Below are 20,861 nucleotides of genomic sequence, written 5' to 3' on the forward strand. Positions count from 1 at the left end.
CATGGACCGGGCACGGGTTGGAAAAGAATTTCCAGACATGAGACAGAATGAGAGGGAAATACAGTTTATTAGAGTGGGAAAAGCTGTTAGAACAGCAGGCCAGCTCAAGGGAGAACTGGCGTTGAACAGGGGTCCTTAGTTCACTTTTATACCCAGGGTACAAGGAGTGGGATAGAGGTATTGCAGGTCATTTGCTGATTGGATAAGGCACATAAACTGCGGCGGGGCGGGGGGGGGGGGGATTGGGAAGAGTAAGGCAAATATCTTCTCCCTATGGGGTAGAAGAGGAGACAGGTTATGGTAGGAAGACCTGAAATCCGTTAACAGTTACAACGTGGGGGAGGAAAGGATGATAAGGGTCTGGTTTTTCCGTTTCTGCATTCCAGGACCCTCCTTGGTTTTATCTACTCTTTTGTCCTTGGGTCACCACATGCAAGACACTGAGATAGGCGATGTGGAAATATGAGGGTGACCATAACTAAGTTCCTGAACTCCTGGAAAGAAAAGCTATATACACAGAGAGTGAGATAACCAGACAGTAAACAAGTGCCACATGAGTAGGCACAGATGGTAAGTGTGGGAGGGTTCATAACACAGTATAGACTTTTTATGCATCAGAACCTGTGAAGGCTATAAATGTGGCTAATGCATGCTTCCAGCCCTCAAGGATTTTAAGATTTATGGAAACTGATATTTAGGTAACTAATCATAAAAGAGGAAAAGTGACTTAAGAGCTAAAGAGCAAAGAGGAATAGAGAATAAAGGACAATTAATTCAGTCAGTAGATTCAGGAAGGCTTCATAGAGGAAGAAATATTTTGGTTGAAACTTAAGGAAGGAAGGGATATTCCAAGTAGAAAATAGAAGGGTGATCAACGCAAAAGCACAGAAGCCATGAGCACTTTGCAATGAGGGGAAATGTAAAGAGGCCAGTATGACATGACTAAACCACAGTGGGTGAAGTGCTGGAGTGCTTCATTACTGTAGGAGATGTATGTACTTAGAGAGAAGGCTTGAGAGCAGAGTGTGCAGGGCATTCAATACCACACTATGAAGCTTGGACTTTGTTCCACAGACAGTGGGGAAATATCCCAAGTTGGATAGTAATGATCCAACCAGCTATTTTTAGGAAGATAACACTGGAAGCAGGGAGGACAGGCAAGAGACTAGGAAGGTGCGTAAGAAACTATGACAATGGAATATCAGGAAGTGAAGATGGATAGGATTATGCAAGTAATAATGCAAAGAAAACTGATGATATCGAGAAAATGAGACCTAGGCAAGATAGTGATGGAGGTGAGAGAGACATTAGTGTTGCCAATAATCAAGCTGGGAAATATAAGAGGAGATGCAGTATGGGAGGGAGGTAATGCGCTACATTTTCTATTTGTTGAGTTCAGTGGGATGTATAGGACAGTCCAATGGGCAATTGCAAATATGGGTCTGGAATTAAGAGTGAAATTAAGGTTGGATATTACATACACAAACACACACATACTCACTCACTTGTGCACTTCACACATAGAAGGCTGGAAAATAAATGAAAAACTGAAAACAAGTGGAGACAGAGTACTGAGTTAGCAAAGAGAAAGGTCGAGGATGGAATGTGAAGAATGCTCTCCTCCGAACATAGACCCAGGGGGAGGAGCCAATCTGAGGACTGGTCAGCGAGGCAAGTGGGGCAAAGGAAGAGTTCAGGATCAGGGAAGCAAATGAAGGGTAGCATACCAAAAAAGGGGTCAGGTGTGTGCATGTGTCATGGGGGTAGGAGAATAGGGATTAAGAATTTGACTTGACAGGGAGTCTCCTGGTAAGTCTAGTGGTTAGTATTCAGCACTTTCACTATTGTAGCCCAGGTTCAACTCCTGGTCAGAGAATTGAGATCCTACAAGTCACACAGCCAAAAATATATAAAGAACACGACTTGATCCACGCTCTTCTATGCTTTTTAATCTCCCTTTCCAGGACCTAGCACTGTGATGACCATTCTTTTATCACTCTAGGTACAAGACCTTTAGGTACAGGCCATCCTAGGACTGGAGATTCAGGAGTATATAAAACTTCCTGCCTCAGGGAGCTGACATTCTCACAGTGGAAGACAAATAATAATCAACAGATAAATAAATTAATAGGATAACCTCACAATGTGACTCAGTTTTGCGAACAAAGAAACACAGTGATAGAGACTAATGAGAAAGCTCAGAATAGGGAAGGTCTTCCTTAAGCAAGGCATGGTCAGAGAAAGTGATTGAGGTGATAACACCTGAGGTAAGGGAAGAGGAAGCAGGTATGCAAAGCACCTGAGGAGGGGAGCAACCAGGAACTCAGGGTGTTAGAGGAGCAGAGAGGTGGCTGGAGCGTATTTCAGAATGTTGGTGCGACCACAGGGATCTCCAGTCCAAGGTAGGGAGTTTGGATTTCATTGTAAATCCAATAGGAAACCACGAAAAGTTGTTTGGTTTTTAAAAAATCTGTTTATTTGGTAAGTTTCAAATTTATCAAAAGTTGTAAGAATAACACTATTAATCTTTATTCAAATTCATCTATTGTTAACATTTTGCCCCATTTGCTATATATACCCTTTGTTCTCTATGTACATATTTTTCAGAAGCATTTCATTTGAGTATTAAGTCGTATAAGTCACGCCCTTTTACTCCCAAATACTTTACTCTGAACTCCCCAAGAATAACAATTCTCTTACGTAAGTAGAAGTACTTATCATCTTTTACTGTCCATATTCCAGTTTTGTCAGCTGACTCAATAAGGTTCTTTAGCATTCTTTTTTTTGTATACATCCCAGGCGTCCTTCAACAGGTGAGTGGCTAAACAACCTCTGATATGTCCATACCATGGGACACTACTCAGCAACTAAGACCAAACTACCGATACACACAGGAACCCAGATAGTCTTCAGAGAGTTATGCTGAGTGAAAAACAATCTCAAAAGATCACATACACTGTATTATTCCATTTATAAAAATTCCTTAAAGTAACAAAATTATAGATATGAAGAACTGATTAGTGATTACCAGGGAAGGAAGTATGGGTGGGAGGGAAGTGGGGTGGCTGTAATGGCAACACGAGGGATCCTCGTGGTGATGAAAATATTATGTATCTTGACTGTATCAATATTAATGTCCTGGTTGTGATATTATTGTAGTTTTGCTGATGTTACTATGGGGGAAAACCAGGTAAAGGGTGCACATTAATTGAATCTCTCCATATTATTGTTTTAGCCAAAAAGTTCATTTGAGTTTTCCCATAACACCTTATGGAAAAACCCAAATGAACTTTTTGGCCAACCCAATACTTGTTACAACTGTATGTAAATTTATGACCACCTCAAAAAGTTTAATGAAAGAAACTCAACGAGGCAGCAAAGTATTATTGTATTCAGTCACTTCGTTTATATTCAAAGAGATCCCCAGAATGTCTACTGTGGTGTAAGACACAGTCAAACAAAGGTCAACAGACCTTTGTTGAGTGAATAAATGAGAAAAGATTTGAGTTCCTCTATTCTACATTATAGAGCATGTAGCTGGCAATAAAGGTTGTGACTAATCCCTAAATATCAGCTATTAAATGTCATATGGAGAACTGAAATCTGGACTCCTAACTTCAAAGCCAAAATTTTCTTTTGATTGCACTGTTCTAACTCTTTTTTCATAGCATAGATGCTATCTCTTAAACCTTTGTGTCTAAATATAGTTTCTTCCTTTCTTCTAAATATAGTTCCTTCTTTTCTTTTTTGTGAGCGTATTATTTTTTCTCCTTATCACTGCCACCTCCCTGAACAACTAGCATACCCACCCCAGACATTTTCCTATCATTCACATTAATCCTAATCCTCTGCACGCCAGCTTGCCTCTGTACCCCTTTCCCCAACCCCCACCCTTCTCCCTTCAACAAAACCATTTTCTTAAAAATTCCACCTGGTTTCTTTGTGCCATTATCTCAAAATTCATCCTCCTGCATGTCTACCATGAGAACCTTGTGGACAATTCACTTTGAGATAATCATTTTACCTCTAGAAAACAAGTTATTCTTTTTCCCTGATAACATCCACATCCCTCATCAGTTCTGATTCTGGGCTTTAAGATTCTCTGGTGTTCTTTCATTTCTTTTTTTTTTCAATCTTTTAATTTTTTTTTCCATTTATTTGTATTAGTTGGAGGCTAACTACTTTACAATATTGTAGTGGTTTTTGCCATACGTTGATATGAATCAGCCATGGATTTACATGTGTTCCCCATTCTTTCATTTCTATTACAGGTCGACATTCTTTCTCCAGTTCAGTGAGACCCCGACAATGTTAAGTTCTCTCACATTCTGGGATATCAAGTCCAACGTTCACTGCCTCCTCAAACCCTTTTAGGAAGAAGCCTATGGAAAAGCCTACTCTGGCCACCCTCTCTTCAGAAGGAGAGTGAGAGAAAGAACCATCAATACAGGACTTACTGAACAGGTTATTCCAGGTCACATTTGTCTTTTCCTCAGACTCCATTGCTTGGAAAATGAGTACCCTGTGATGGTCTAGGTTTTTAAGCAATTCTTCACAGTAAAATGGAATTCCACAGCTTCCCTCTGCCAGATACCTGTAGTGAAAACAAGGCAACCTATTTATATCAAAGAACTATCTTTTAGGAAGGAAAAATATTTGAGTCTTCTCAATCACTCAGAAATAATCACATCTCTTTCTCCATTTGTTTTGGTTTGCTTTCCATTTTTAGGGATTGCCTTTGCTTTTTTTTCTTTCATTTTTGAAAATTACATAAAACATTTAAATCTTTCCAAACTCAAAACCATGTAATAAGGCACATCCTCAGTCTTGCTTCCCTACCTCACCTTATAAGTAACCATTTAAATTAGTTTCTGGCTTATCTTTTCAAGGTTTCTTTCAAAAACTATAGAAAATGCACATATATATTTCACCCCTTTCCTTAGATTAAAAAACAGCACTTTGTCCATACTGCACACTAGGCTGCCCCTTGTTCTTCCCTCAATAATGTATCTTGGTCATCCCTCCATATCAGTTCAGTTCAGTTCAGTTCAGTCGCTCAGTCGTGTCCGACTCTCTGTGAACCCATGAATCGCAGCACGCCAGGCCTCCCTGTCCATCACAAACTCCCGGAGTTTACTCAAACTCACGTCCATCGAGTTGGTGATGCCATCCAGCCATCTCATCCTCTGTCGTCCCCTTCTCCTCCTGCCCCAAATTCCTCCCAGCATCAGGGTCTTTTCCAATGAGTCAACTCTTCGCATGAGGTGGCCAAAGTATTGGAGTCTCAGCTTCAGCATCAGTCCTTCCAATGAACACCTAGGACTTACCTCCTTCAGGATGGACTGGTTGGATCTCCTTGCAATCCAAGGGACTCTCAAGAGTCTTCTCCAACACCACAGTTCAAAAGCATCAATTTTTCGGCACTCAGCTTTCCTCACAGTCCAACTCTCACATCCATACATAACCACTGGAAAAACCATAGCCTTGACCAGACGGATCTTTGTTGGCAAAGTAATGTCTCTGCTTTTTAATATGCTGTCTATGTTGATCATAACTTTCCTTCCATATCAGTGGGACTTTCTTATTTCTTTTTGTAGCTATGTAGGGCTCCATTTTGTGGATGCATCCTAGTTTACTCTAACTGTCCCCTTAGAGATGGACATTTGGATTGTTTTCTGTCTTTTACTAGTATAAATAATGCCTCAATAAAAACTGTGTCCATATGTCACTTCATATTTTGGTCAATATATATATTAAAAAAATATTTTTTGAAGTAGAGTTGATTTACAATGTTGTATTATTTTCAGGTATACAGCAAAATGATTCTATATATATGTACATATATATACACATAACTGTGTTATATATAACTGTATTACATATGTTCAGATTCTTTTCCCTTATAGGTTATTACAAAATTTTGAGTATAGTTCCCCATAAATATATCTTTGAGACAGAGTCCTAGAATTAGGAAGGCTAGATCAAAAGGTGATGCATATACATAATAAATATATACATATTAAATAAATAAATACAGAGATAAAGAGGGAGAGGCAGGGAGTCAAAGGGAGAGAACACGGAAAATTCATGCCTGGTGTCCGAGACATTGCTCTTCTAGAAGCAAGATAACCTCATTATAAAGAACAGATACCATGGTGGGTTGTAAACAGACAGCTAAGGAAGGGGCATTGTCTATGTTGTTAAGGGGACTGCTAACAAGACACAGTAGAGGAGTCACTGAGAAGACATCCAATCTACCATGACAAAGAACACCAGTACCAGACCATGTTATCACTGGTGACTAAGACCTGGCTCAGTTGTGGGTTGTGGTCTTTAATGTTTACCAATTTGCCTTTCATGTCACTTGCCCACGACTGTGCCCTTAGTCACTATTGGTAAGAGTTGAGTGTACCTATACCCAGCTTGATGAAAGGGAAACAAAACTCATGCCTCTAAGCAAAGTTGAACATGATGTAACAGGAACCATAAAAAGAAAAGGTGAGCAGCATCCATCCTACCAAGCATGTTCAATGGTTGCCTTTGAAAGGCGGGACCAGCAAGAATACTGAAATGGGTGCTTTCAGACACAACCTAAGGAATCTGATGAAGTCTGGACCCGGTGAATAAGTGCAGCTGTCTAGGCCTTAGAATAAATGGGTTACTCACGTGTCCAGTTCTTTGGGGATGCCCCTGACACTGAGGTCTAGGCAGACTTTGTTGAGGATGTCCTTAGGCTGCACAGGTCCAAGGGTGACATAGGTGGTGTTCCTGTTCTTCATTATGGCACTGGCAGCCGCACAAGGTATGTTGACAAAGGGAGACAGGGACATGATGATGAAGATGGGAACAGACCGGATGAGCTTTTCCATAAAGGTCCAGGAGGCTGAATCGATAAACTGGCCCTCATCAATGATGAAAATAATCCTTTCCTCTTTCACTGTCTAAACAAGGTGAAGAAATAGAAAGAAAAATGCTGTAGGACTTCAGGGTTTTTTTGCTTTTTGGCTCCACCCCCAGACTTGTGGGATCCCAGTTCCCTAACAAGGGACTGAACTTGGGCCATAGCAGTGAAAGCACTGGATCCTAGTTAGACCACCAGGGAACTCCCATGACTTCATTTTTTTGTACATATGTATGGGTATACATGTGTTTCCACTGAGTTTTGCAAAGCTAGGTTAAATCTTTTCTTTCCAGTATCTTTGTGATAATTTAGATTCTGCTAACTTGGAATCTGTGACTATTGGGACTGAACTGGCTAGAAGAGATGCATACTTAGTCAGATCTTTGTGACAAGATAATGTATAGGATAGATGGGTTGTAGTCAAGTTAAACACCCATTACATAAAAATAACTGAGATTTACTTCAAGTCATTCTAATTTATTGAAAAATGAAGGTCTCCTGGAAATACCAATTTGACATTTATTCAGCCAACATCTATTCAACACGTCTTTACCAGGCACTCGCTGGGCTGGGTGCTGGAGGCAAAGTGCTGAGAGGAATTGATCTGGTCTTTGCCCTGCCAGCAGTTTATGCTGTTCTAGCTTGAATTACAGCACGTTACACTTAAAAACAGACCAAGTGTCCTCTTTGTGTGTAGACTGCTTTTCCCCGACTGGTCTGAATTATTTATTTACTCATTAAGCACTTACCGTGCATCCCTTAGTGTCAGGTGCTCTTCTAAGCACCGGGGATACAGTATTAGACAAAACAGAGAGAGTGAGCCCTTGTATAGTGGGCTCTATATTTCCATAGTGTAAGATATCTAAATGGAGAAAACTTTTCCCATTCTTACTGCTCCAGACTGCTCTTGGCTTCTTTTGGTTCCCTCTGAGAAGTGATTGTTAAGCCACTCTTTCTCTCTATATGTTTTTATAAACCAAAGCAGTAAAGGGTAATTTCAAATTTCAGAAGACGATCATTCTAAAGTATTATATAGCCTGTCTTATCACATACACATAGTAAGTCTCCTCTTGCAGCCTCATTCTGTCACCAGATCGTAAGCTCTTCACTGACTCTGAGAACATTTTAACGAATAGGGATTAGCATCCCATTGTTTTGTTTTGTATTTGACTAATATCTTTAAAACTATGGGCAGATAGAATGCGAGTTTTAGTCATAGAATGGTCTTAGTGAATTATCTGTGAATTGAGGAGAGTAAAGCAAGGACCAAAAACCCCACATGAATTCAATAGTCCATCATTAGCCCCAGCTTCCATAGGTTTAAAATAGGAAGATTGAAGACTCCCCGGTGGTCCAGCAGCTAAGTCTCTGCTCCCAATGCAAGGGGCCCAGGTTTGATCCTTGGTCAGGGAACTAGATCCCACAGGCCACAACTGTAAGATCTTGCATGCCACAATGAAGACTAAAGATCCTGTGTGCTGCAACTAAGACACAGAACAGCCAAATAAATTAAAAAAAAAAAAAAAATTTTTTTTTAAATAGATTGAATTGGGTCATCTCTAATGTGAATAAAAGCCAACATTTACACTGTACCTACTATGTTCCCAGCACTGTGTGATGCACTCCCATAAGTTAATTCATTTTAAATCTTCATAATGTTTACAGAGGTGGCACTATTGAATCTATTTATTGACAAAAATAAAGCCACTTGCCCAAGATCACATTGATAGTAAGTGATCCAAAGACTGTCATCATAGCACTGAGTCAAAGCACAGCTTTAGTCACAGTTTCCAACTAGATTTGGATCAGAATCACTGAGGAATTTTAAAATAAAAACAAATTAAACAGATTCCTAGGCCCAAACCAAGCCTTTTTCAATTTCAGGTGGAACTCATAAATACATATATTTTATCAAGCTTCCTGGATATTTGTGATGCAAACAGTCCTCAAAATCTGACATTTAGAAATTACTGATATGGCCTTATTTGCCTTCAGTGGAGAAGAAGGAAGTTCTATTGTACATTTATTGCCACAAACTTGAATTGTTTATTATGTGCCAAACATTCTTCTGGGCAATAGTGATACAAAAATGAATAAGAGGCTCCCTCTCCTTAAGAAGTTCACAATCTCCTGAGGGAGAGAGACACAGATTTAAGTAGCAAATTGCAATACAGTGTGGAAAACATAATAAGAGATATGTCCACAGTGTCACAGAGCACAGTGGTAGTAGTCATGCCTTGTGATTTGGGGGAGTTCTCACTGAAGAGGTAACACTGAACGATGAGTAGCATTTCTCCAAGGTTAAAAAAAAGTCTTTTGGCTTTTATCTCATTAGTATTGAGAACTGTTTGACTAGTATAAAGCAAAGGTTGGAGCAATTTGCATGCTCTGGCAGTTATGTGGAAGATGAGTTGCAGTGGAGAAGGATGACGCACAGAGATTGGCTGGAAAGCTATAGTAATAGAAGAGAAGGAGCCTGAGCCACAGTGGGGAGAGGATGGATGGGTTCTAGGGTCGGTCTGAGGTAGACACGGAGGACTTGGCAACTGAGTAGACGCAGGAGATTTGGCCAGTAGTGAGGAAAGTAGCAAAGATTAACTTGAACGATGTGTGAATGAACTCGTTATTAACTAAACCAAAAGTCAGGATCAGGTTGAGGAAGACAGGATACCGAAGTAGGGGGAAAAAATGAATTTAGTATTAGACACTGAACTGAGTATGATTCCCCAAATCCAAGTAGAATACACGGAAGGTTCTTGGAAATATGGTTCTGGTGCTTATAAGAGAGCTAGGGAATGGGATATAAAGTTGGTGATCAACCGCATATAATGGATAGTCATCATATTACTCAGAGAGGAAAAAGTTAACATTGATTGAGTGGCTTCAATGAAAGAGACTCTATTCTAAGTGTTTTACACATAATTTAGTCATTTAAACCTTATAACCCTGTGAGCTGGGTACTATTATTTCTTCACTTTATAGAAAATAAAGTAAAAGCATGGACAGGTTGAGTCATTTGATCAAGCTTACCTAGGTAGCAAATGATAGGCCTAAGGGCGCAAGCTTTTGTAGTCTGACTACAGAGCCTGTATACATAACTGGTTTGATAGATCACTTCTTATAGAGAGGGAGGAAAAAAAGAGGACTGGTTTTAAGAAGAGGTCAAGCTCCCAGGAGTAATGTGAAAGAACTTCTTTCAAATACAACTAAATTCTGAACAGACTCTCACCTTGGGGTTTCAAAGGATGGAGGACAATGAAACACTTTGGGTTAAAGCTTTCACATAATTCACAGCTTCTTGTCATTGGAATCTGAACTCTTGAGGCAACCTGGCTTTGTGGTGAGATGCCCAGTTTCTCCCCTCCCCTCATTACTTGACCCATAGATGCTCTTACTTGCTCCAAGATCTTCATAAACAACGCCTCCAACTGCTTTTGTTTTCTTATGGTGCTCATCTTGGAAACCTCTCGTGAAATAGGGAACTATATAAAAAATTATAAGAATATTGAGTATTGGAAAATAGCAGAGGGAACTACTAGTTGCATGTCTTTGGCTGTTCACTTTACTGTTCTGTGCCTTAAAATCCTCGTATGTTAGATAATTCATAACATCTCTTCCAGCTCTATGTCATTGAATCTAATAGATAGGAGAAAAAATAGGGCACACTCTTATCTTTGCATTGGCAATCACCTTTGGGAGCAGAGGGATTTTGTGCCCTTGACTCGCTAATATAGTATACCTAGGATGGGAAGGTGAGGAAAAAAAAATGAATCAGCAGGTGGTTATTTGGATTTTCTTGAGTCTGGTACCAATATCTCTTAGGAAGGTGGGTGCTCATTCAAGGATTGGGAGCCATTTCCTTACCACCTTGGATGCCCTAGATGAGAAAAAAAAGTATCATAAAAACCAAAGAGACGCAGTGTCATAAAGCATGACAAAGGGGTGGCCTCACCTGTCCCTTCACAATTTCTCACAGGAGTCTAACACCAGCTCGTTACCTGCACATGGAAAATGTCATTAAGAAGACAATGGAACTTTTCATCCAACAGTGACTTGACTTTATTTTGAAGGTTACTCTGTCGTTCTTTATAATGTTTGCAAGTATCCAGACCTAGTACATTGGCCATGAGTATCTGGATGGTATAAAAATTTTGATTGAAGCTGATCTTAGTCAATGCAATAGCAATAGTCCTGTTTATAAGAAAGTCAGGAATCAGAGAGAGTTTTTAAAAATATTTTTTTGGGAAGGGGGGAAATTTGGACACAGACAACACACATGGAGAACATCATGTGAAAACGGAGGCAGAGATTGGGGTAGCGCTTCCACAAGCCAACGAATACCAGTGAGCGCCAGCGAGCCACCAGAAGCTAGGAAAGAGGGACAAAACAGATTGTCCCTCACAGCTGATGGAAGGAACCAGCTTTACAACACCAGGGTCTTAGACTTCTATCCTCCTATACACAGAGACAATATACTTCTGTTGTTTAAGCCATCTAGTTTGTGGGGCTTTGTCACAGTAGCTCTAGCAAACTAATGCAGCACTTGGGTACTGTAAGTACTCAGTAAGTGATGGAATAAATAAAACGTCTCCTGGTTATTTTGACTTATTCCTTCAGCAAGGTTAAATACATTTAAAAACTAGCCTCTCTCAGGCCTGACATTTAAAAAGAGTAGAAACACAGCCAAAACTAAAACTAATAAGAATTTTCCCCTTAAAGCCTTTATGTTAGATGGTGAAAGGATGTGTGTAACACAATTGCCATTGTCTTGGTTATCATCACTGTTATTGAACACCACACTGTTCACCTCCATGAGACAGGCTGTCCCAAAGACAGCCCTCATGACATTCCTTATATGAAAAGAGACAAATAGCAAGAGGTAAGTACATTAGCTCTGCCTTTCAAAGGAAAATTCAGAGGCCTTCCATTCTCTAACCGCATTCTCAGGGCTCAATGGTTTGAACTGGTGATTCCCTGTCAGCTACAGGATAAACTTATGTATTTGCTTCAGACCAAATCTAGCTTTGGTTTCAGCATCTATACCAGTTGTTCTCAAACTGTCTGAGCATTAGGAAACTTAAAATATCAATATCCAAGCCCCTCCAGGCATCAAATTAGGATCTCAAGGGGTCAACCCAGCTTTTTATTTTCTCACTTCAATGTGTTTCTCATTAATTACTTGTTTAGCATAAGGGACATGATACCCAATAATAACTGATAGATTGTGAGTAGTTTATAAGAGGCAACCTATATAAAGGAGAAGAACATTAAAACAAATGAAATTCTTAAGGATGTCAGGATTCTCTGGATCCACAAAAAAGTGGTCATTGCAAGACACTCACCTGTGGTTCTCACCTTGGGCCAGGTACTCAATTTCCACAAGAATCTGACTTTTTCCATATCCTGATACTCCTTCATACATCAGGACTTGACTGCAGTTAGACATCAAAAATTTTTTCATAGTACCCATGAAGTATTTGATCTCCTCCTCACGTCCTGTTATTTTTGTTTTTCAAAAAGGGAGCAAACCCAATCAACATAAAATTGTCTAGAGATATAAAAAAGCACACAGTGATACTGCTTCTAAGAATACCCTTGGAATTTCCATGGCATTGTTCATGGAGTTTCTTGAGGTCCTGTGCACTTTAAAATTTTTAAAAAAATCTTCAGCTAGAACTTTATGGTTAGTAATGTGGTTTTACAGGGGTTTATTTTGTTTTGTTTTGTTTCTTTGATGCCCATAAGCTGTGAGGGAAAGGATTCTTATTATGTTCACTATGATGTCAATTTAATTTAGTGTAGCAAACTGAGATTTGCTTAGAATATACAACCAGGAATTAAATCAGGGTTATCTGACCCTAATGCTTGTTTTCTTTTCATTTTTCTCTTTTTTCTATAACACATTAGAAGTAACTACAGCATATTACGTTAAGAAATCAATTTATAAAGTTAAGGTTCTCATGTTGTACAGGATGGATAAAATATTTTTACTTTTAATTCTGTGAAGGAAACTTACTCTTCGTAAATGAGAAACTATACTTATCTCAGGGCTACAAGAAGAGTTACCAGTGATAAAAAAAAAATTCAATCTGTTCTTTAAAAAAACCTCATATATATGATTAATCATAAGAACAACATAAATTCTTAAAAATAAACTATACCCTTTTTTGATTATAAAACTAATATAAGCTCACTGTAGAAAATATAGAAAAATTAGAAAAGGAAAATAAGTCACCTTGGGTTACAACCCTATCATCCTTATTTTTCTTATATTTTTAAATATGAATAACAGGATACCCTGACTGATATCTCAAACTCAGCCTACCATCTTTGAAACCTCGGTGGACAGAAGGAGTCGCAGAAACGCATTGCTGTTGTTCAGTTGCGCAGTCCTGTCCGATTCTTTGCAATCCCAAGGAATGCAGCACGCCAGGCTTGCCTATCCATCACCAACTTCTGTAGCTTGCTCAAACTCAAGTCCATCAAGTCGATGATGCCATCCAATCATCTCATCCTCTGTCATCCCCTTCTTCTCCTGCCTTCAATCCTTCCCAGCATCAGGCTCTTTTTCTAATGAGTCAGTTCTTTCCATCAGCTGGCGAAGCTGACGGAGCTTCAGCTTCAGCATCAGTCCTTCCAATGAACACCCAGGACTGCTCTCCTTTAGGATGGACTGGTTGGATCTCCTTGCAGTCCAAGGGACTCTCAAGAGTCTTCTCCAACACCAGACTTCAAAAGCATTAATTCTTCAGCACTCAGCCTTCTTTATGGTCCAGCTCTCACATTCATACATGACCACTGGAAAAACCATAGCCTTGACTAGACAGACCTTGGTTGGCAAAGTAATGTCTCTGCTATTTAATATGTTGTCTAGGTTGCTCATAGCTTTTCTTCCAAGAGGCAAGCATCTTTTAATTTCATGGCTACAGTCACCATCTCCAGTGATTTTGGAGCGCAAAACATAAAGTCTGTCACTGTTTCCATTGCTTCCCCATCTACTTGCCATGAAATGATGGGACTGGATGCCATGATCTTAAGTTTTCTGAATGTTGAGTTTTAAGTCAGCTTTTTCACTCTCCTCTTTCACTTTCATCAAAAGGCTCTTCAGTTCCTCTGCTTTTTGACATAAGGGAGGTGCCATCTGCATATCTGAGGTTATTAATATTTCTCCAGGCAATCTTGATTCCAGCTTGTGCTTCATCAAGTCCAGCATTTTGCATGATGTACTCTGCTTTTAAGTTAAATAAGCAGAGTGACAATAAGCAACCTTGACATACTCCTTTTCCAATTTTGAACCAGTCCATTGTTTCATGTCTGGTTTTAGCTGTTGCTTCTTGACCTATATACAGGTATCACAGGAGACAGGCAGGTAAGATGGTCTGGTATTCCCATTTCTTAACGAATTTTCCACAGTTTGTTGTGATCCACAGAGTCAAAGGCTTTAGTGTAGTCAATGAAGCACAAGTAGATGTTTTTCCAGAATTCTTTTGCTTTTTCTATAATCCAATGGATGTTGGCAATTTGATCTCTGGTTCCTCTTCCTTTTCTAAATCCAGCTTAAACATCTGGAAGCTCCTGGTTCATAAAGCCTTACTTGAAGAATTTTGAGCATCACTTTGCTAGAGTGTGACATGAATGCAATTATGTGGTAGTTTGAACACTCTTTGGCATTGCCCTTCTTTGGGGTTGGGATGAAAATTTTTCACCTTTTCCAGTCCTGTGGCCACTGCTGAGTTTTCCAAATTTGCTGGTATATTGAGTGCAGCACTTTCACAGCCTCATTTTTTAGGATTGAAACAGCTCACCTGGAATTCCATCAACTCCACTAGCTTTGTTCGCAGTGATGCTTCCTAAGGCCCACTTGACTTCATACTATAGGATGTCTGGCTCTAGGTGAGTGATCACACCGTTGTGGTTATCTGGGTCATGGAGATCTTTTTTGTATAGTTCTTCTGTTATTCTTGCCACCTCTTCTTAATATATTCTGCTTCTGTTAGGTCCATACTGTTTCTGTCCTTTATTGTGCCCATCTTTGCATGAAATGTTCCCTTAGTATTTCTAATTTTCTTGAAGAGGTATCTAGTCTTTCCCATTCCATTGCTTTCCTCTATTTCTTTGCACTGATCACTTAGAAGTCTTTCTCATCCCTGCTTTTGTTCTTTGGAACTCTGCATTCAAATGGGTATATCTTTCCTTTTCTCTTTGCCTTTCTCTTCTTTTCTCAGCTATTTGTAAGGCTTCCTCAAACAACCATTTTGCCTTTTTGCATTTCTTTTTCCTGAGGATGGTTTTGATTACCGCCTTCTGTACAGTGTCACGAGCCTCCGTCCATAGTTCTTCAGGCACTCTGTCTATCAGATCTAATCTGTTGAATCTATTGGTGACTTCCACTGTAGAATCGTAAGGGATTTGATTTAGGTCATACCTGAATGATCTGTTCATGGGTTCTCAAGGCAAGATAACTGAAGTGGTTTGCCATTCCCTTCTCCAGTGAAAAATTCTGAAAGAGATGGGAATACCAGACCACCTGACCTGCCTCTTGAGAAACCTGTATGCAGGTCAGGAAGCAATAGTTAGAACTGGACATGGAACAACAGACTGGTTCCAAATAGGAAAAGGAGCACATCAAGGCTGTATATTGTCACCCTGCTTATTTAACTTATATGCAGAGTACATCATGAGAAACGCTGGGCTGGATGAAGCACAAGCTGGAATCAAGATTGCTGGGAGAAATATCAATAACCTCAGATATGCAGATGACACCACCCTTATGGCAGAAAGTGAAGAAGAACTAAAGAGTCTCTTGATGAAAGAGGAAAATGAAAAAGTTGACTTAAAGCTCAACATTCAGAAAACTAAGATCATGGCATCTGGTCCCATCACTTCATGGCAAATAGATGGGGAAACAGTGACTGACTATTTTCTTGGGCTTCAAAATCACTGGAGATGGTGACTGTAGCCATGAAGTTAAAAGATGCTTGCTCCTTGGATGGAAAGTGATGAGCGACCTAGACAGCATATTAAAAAGCAGAGACATTACTTTGCCAACAAAGGTCCATCTAGTCAAGGCTGTGGTTTTTCCAGTAGTTATGTATAGATGTGAGAGTTGGACTATAAAGAAAGCTGAGCACCGAAGAACTGATGCTTTTGAACTGTGGTGTTGGAGAAGACTCTTGCGAGTCCCTTGGACTGCAAGGACATCCAACCAGTCCATCCTAAAGGAGATCGGTCCTGGGTGTTCATTGCAAAGACTAATGTTGAAGCTGAAACTCCAATGCTTTGGCCACTTTGAGTCATGCAAAGAGGTGACTCATTGAAAAGACCCTGATGTTGGGAAAGAATGAAGGCAGGAGGAGAAGGGGACAACAGAGGATGAGATGGTTGGATGGCCTCACCGACTCAATGGCCATGAGTTTGAGTAAACTCCAGGAGTTGGTGATGGACAGGGAGGCCTGGCGTGCTGCAGTCCATGGAGTTGCAAAGAGTCGGATACAACTGAGCAACTGAACTGAACTGAACTGAATAGTCTAATGGTTTTCTCAACTTTGTTCAATTTAAATCTGAATTTTACAATAAGGAGTCCATGATCTGAGCAACAGTAAGCTCCTGATATTGTTTTAGCTGCTTATATAGAGTTTCTCCATCCTCAGCTGCAAAGAATAGAATCAATCTGATTTCAGTATTGACCATCTGGTGATGTCCATGTGTAGAGCCATCTCTTGCGTTGCTGGAAGAGGGTGTTTGCTATGACACATGCATCCTCTTGGCAAAACTGTTAGCCTTTGTCCTGCTTCACTCTGTACTCCAAGGCCAAACTTGCCTGTTACTTCAAGTATCTCTCGACTTCCTACTTTTGCATTCCAGTCCCATATGATGAAAAGGACATCTTTTTTGGTGTTAGTTCTAGAAGGTCTCACAGGTCTTCATAGAACCATTCAACTTCAGCTTCTTTGGCATTAATGGTTGGGCCATAGACGGGGATTACTGTTATATTGAATGGTCTGCCTCAGAAATGAACAGAGATCATTCCGTCATTTTTGAGACTGCAGCCAAGTACTGCATTTCGGACTCTTTTGTTGACTATGAGGGCTACTCCATATCTTCTAAGGGATTCTTGCCCACAGTAGTAGATATAATGGTCATCTGAATTAAATTTGCCCATTCCGGTTCACTTTAGTTCACTGATTCCTAAAATTTTCAATGCTCACTCTTGCCATCTCCTGTTTGACCACTTCCAATTTATCTTGATTCATAGACCTAACGTGCAATATTGTTCTTTACAGCATCGGACTTTACTTTCACCACCAGACAGATCCACAACTGGGCGTTGTTTCCATGTTGGTTTAGCCTCTTAATTCCTGTAGAGGTTTTTCTTCACTCTTCTCTAGTAGCACATTGGGCACCTACCGACCTGGGGAGTTCATCTTTCAGTGTCATATATTTTTCCCTTTTCATACTGTTCATGGGGCTCTCAAAGCAAGAATGCTGAAGTGGTTTGCCATTCCCTTCTCCAGTGGACCACGTTTCATCAAAACTCTCCACCATGACCTGTCCATCTTAGGTGGCCCTACACAGCATGGCTCATAGTTCCCTTGAATTAGACAAGGCTGTGATCCATGTGATCCATTCGGTTAGTTTTCTGTGATTATGGTTTTCATTCTATCTGGCCTCTGATGGATAAGGATAAGAGGCTTATGTAAGCTTCCCGATGGGAGGGACTGGCTGAGGGGCAAACTGGGTCTTGCTCTGACATGTGGGGCCTTGCTTGGTAAATCTTGACTCCAATTTTCTGCTGATGGGTGGGGCTATGTTCCCTCCCTGTAGTTTGGCCTGAGGCCAAACTATGGTAGGGGTAATGGTGGTAATGGCAACCTCCTTCAAAAGGACTCATGTCAGTATGCCCCTGTTCCCAGGACTGTTGGAGTCAGTGCCCCTGACCCTGCAGCAGGCCACTGTCGACCCACGCCTCTGCTGGAGACTCCTGGACAGTTACAGGCAAGTCTGGCTCAGTCTCTTATGGGGTTGTTCCTGTCAAAAGAGCCAGAGACCAAATAAGGGCTGACTCTTCCTTCTTTGATGGACTGATTACTGTGGAGTGCCCTTTTTTTTTTTTTTCCCATTGATAGAGTTAATACATACCCAAGTGTTATTTAAAATCTATTGAAAACCAAGGCCACTACTCTAAGTTTAGAACTTCATACAAAGAAGCTTACATATTCATTTGGTAATGTAAATTTCTGGGTAAGATTTAGTGAGAACTACTCTGTAGACCATCCTGCTTCTTTCAGATGAGACATTTCCTTTCTGAAAATGCATTTGAATTTGGTTTTGTGAGATGTATAGTGTTCTTCTTTGGCCTAAAGTTTACACAGGAACTCAGAGGATAAGGCCCAGAAGGCTGCAGAGCAGACTAGCTTTTTGTGTTCTATTTGTATACAACACATAGAGGTAAGAACTTCTGAATTCTTTCTTTAGTTGGGTTCTGAAATGAGTTTAACCTCTTGACTTGAAGTATGCGTACCTTGTTTCTATTTAAACAAGGTCCTAATATCTGAGAGTATTTGTATGCATTTTTGACCCTTGAAAAAACACTTGTTCATGTTAGTTTTGTTGTCATGTGCATATAGAAGTTCTTCTACAGGAGCTCTTCTAAGAGTACTTTCCATCCTGCTAACCTCAGACAGTCTGTTTTTGCTTACAGCTTTAAGGAACAGTATACAGGCCTGATTTTTATCTTATTCTGGTGAAATCAGGGCAAAAAGGCAAATAGACCAGACTGCACAATATATACATATTATACCAATGTGTTCTAGTATGTCCGTCATACTGAGTCCTCGATCTTGTAGAAAGGGGGTTAGGGTTTCCATTTGCTATCAATCATGGTCACAGCAAGCATATCCTAGGATGGAAAGTAAGGCCTTGGAGAAAGGTGAGAGTAGATACTCCTTCTCCTTTCTAGCCTTCAGGAGTTTGGGGATCTGGACTTGGAAGAAATGATGTGCCTACAAACTCTGAAAACTACCCGAATGCACTGAAAGTGAGGCATTGCTGCTGGTACAAACCAGCTCTGTTGTTTGCACAAAAATGCTCTGTGCTGTTCTGGAACTGTTGCCTTCTTTTAGACTATGCTGACATCAAGATTCTGTCCTAATACCCACCCACCCCCCAAAGTGTGGGGCGGAGCCTCCTCTTAACTGCCCTAACACAGGTATGACCAGGATCTAATTTATAATGATACTTTTAGGTATGCTCAGGTCTAACAGAAGGAAATTACAAACCATTATTCCTTCTGATAAAAGGAAATTACAAGCCACTATTAGAAATGACTGCCTTCAGAATCCACAGGCCAATCCTCACTTCGGTCTCTTCTTTACTTCATTTAATGTCTACTTCCCTGTCTAGTCTTGAGTTAGCTTTCTTATGATAGGGTCCTTTTTACCAAGAATTACAAAAACAACACTGCCAGGTGGGTCACAGCTCTAAAAGTAAAAGGTAAAACAAAATTTCTAGAAGAGAATGTAGGAAAGTATCTTCATGATTTGTGGGTGAGGAAAGATTTCACAGTGTACAAAAGCACTAATTACAGAGGAAAAGACTAGTAAATTGGATTTCATTCAAATAAAAAATTGTGTTCATTAATTACATCACTAATAGAATAAAAAGACAATCACAGAATGGGAAAAGTTACATACAGTAAAAACAAATGGACTCATTTTCAGAATATATAATTCCAACACATCTATAAAAACATAACCCAACTGAAAAATAAACAAGAGATCTGTACAGACACTTCTATAAAAGATGATTTCCAAATGGTCAATAAATATTTGGAAAAGGGGCTCAACCACATCAGGGTTGGAATAGATGGAAACCACAATGAGATACCACTATAATACCAGAAGAATTATTAAAAGTACAAAGACTGATAAAACTAAGTTGTTGGTAAGAATGAAAAGCAAATGGAATGTTTGTAACACTATCAGTCACATATAATCAAATACAACCATTTTAGAAAATTATTTGGCATCATCTACCAAAACTGTACCTTTTGCAACAATATCACCTGTATATACATATGTATACTCAACAGCAGAAATGCAAACATATGTTCATCATAAGACTTGTACAAAACTTTTTATGGCAGTATTATTCATAAGAGCCCAGACTGGAAACAACTCAAATGTACAAATACAGAAGGAATACATGTTGTATATTTATAAAATAGAAAATAGTCACCTCTCTGTATCCCACAGGAAATTAGTTCTAGGACCCCCAGGGATACAAAACCCACAGATGCTCAAGTCCCTTATATAAAATGGCATGGTATTTGCATACAATCTACACATATCCTCTGTATATTTTAAATCATCTCTAGATAAATTATAATAGCAAATACAATGTAAATGCAACATGAATAGTTGCTTGTGTGCAATAAATTCAAGTTTAGCTTTTCGGAATTTTCTTAAAAAAGGTATTTTTGTTTTGTGGTTGTTTGAATCCGTGGATGCTGACACTGCCATTACCGAGGGCCAACTCTACTACATAGCAGTGAAAATGAATGAATTATAGATGCCGCCAATAATATGGATGAATTTCACAACATAATGTTGACTAAAAGAAGGCTTATGTAATTACGCAATGTAGGATTTCATTCATATAAATTTTAAGGACAGGCCTAAGTAATTTAGGTGATGTTGGTGGTGAGTTGGTGACGTACAGGGAAGCCTGGCGTGCTGCAGCCCATGGGGTCGTAAGGAGTCGGACTCAACTGAGCAACTGAACTGAACTGAACTGAACTGCAGTGATTTAGAATTACTTTTGATCTTCGGGTAAAAGGGAGGAGAATAAAGCATTTGAGGGCTTCCAGAGTACTGCTATTTTTTTTTTCTTTGTTAATTTCTTGGTCTGGATGGTGATTATATGTTCATTTTGTGAAAATTCACTAAGCTGAGGATTTATC

The 20,861-nt window shown here is 39.7% G+C and overlaps 1 protein-coding gene across 1 annotated transcript in view; it reads right to left on the reverse strand.

The window, feature by feature from the left end:
• Positions 1 to 20,861, reverse strand: part of ADCY10 (adenylate cyclase 10) — a 78,532-nt gene that overhangs the window by 34,185 nt on the left and 23,486 nt on the right. Inside the window, exons 13-17 of the mRNA XM_043878463.1 lie at positions 12,244 to 12,397; positions 10,900 to 11,092; positions 10,297 to 10,383; positions 6,667 to 6,941; positions 4,458 to 4,594 (exon numbers count right to left, since the gene is read on the reverse strand). Of these exons, the coding sequence (XP_043734398.1) occupies positions 4,458 to 4,594; positions 6,667 to 6,941; positions 10,297 to 10,383; positions 10,900 to 11,092; positions 12,244 to 12,397 (846 nt within the window). The remainder of the gene's footprint in view (positions 1 to 4,457; positions 4,595 to 6,666; positions 6,942 to 10,296; positions 10,384 to 10,899; positions 11,093 to 12,243; positions 12,398 to 20,861) is intronic.

The sequence above is a fragment of the Cervus elaphus genome, chromosome 20 (genome assembly GCF_910594005.1).
Source record: "Cervus elaphus chromosome 20, mCerEla1.1, whole genome shotgun sequence".
NCBI lineage: Eukaryota > Metazoa > Chordata > Mammalia > Artiodactyla > Cervidae > Cervus > Cervus elaphus.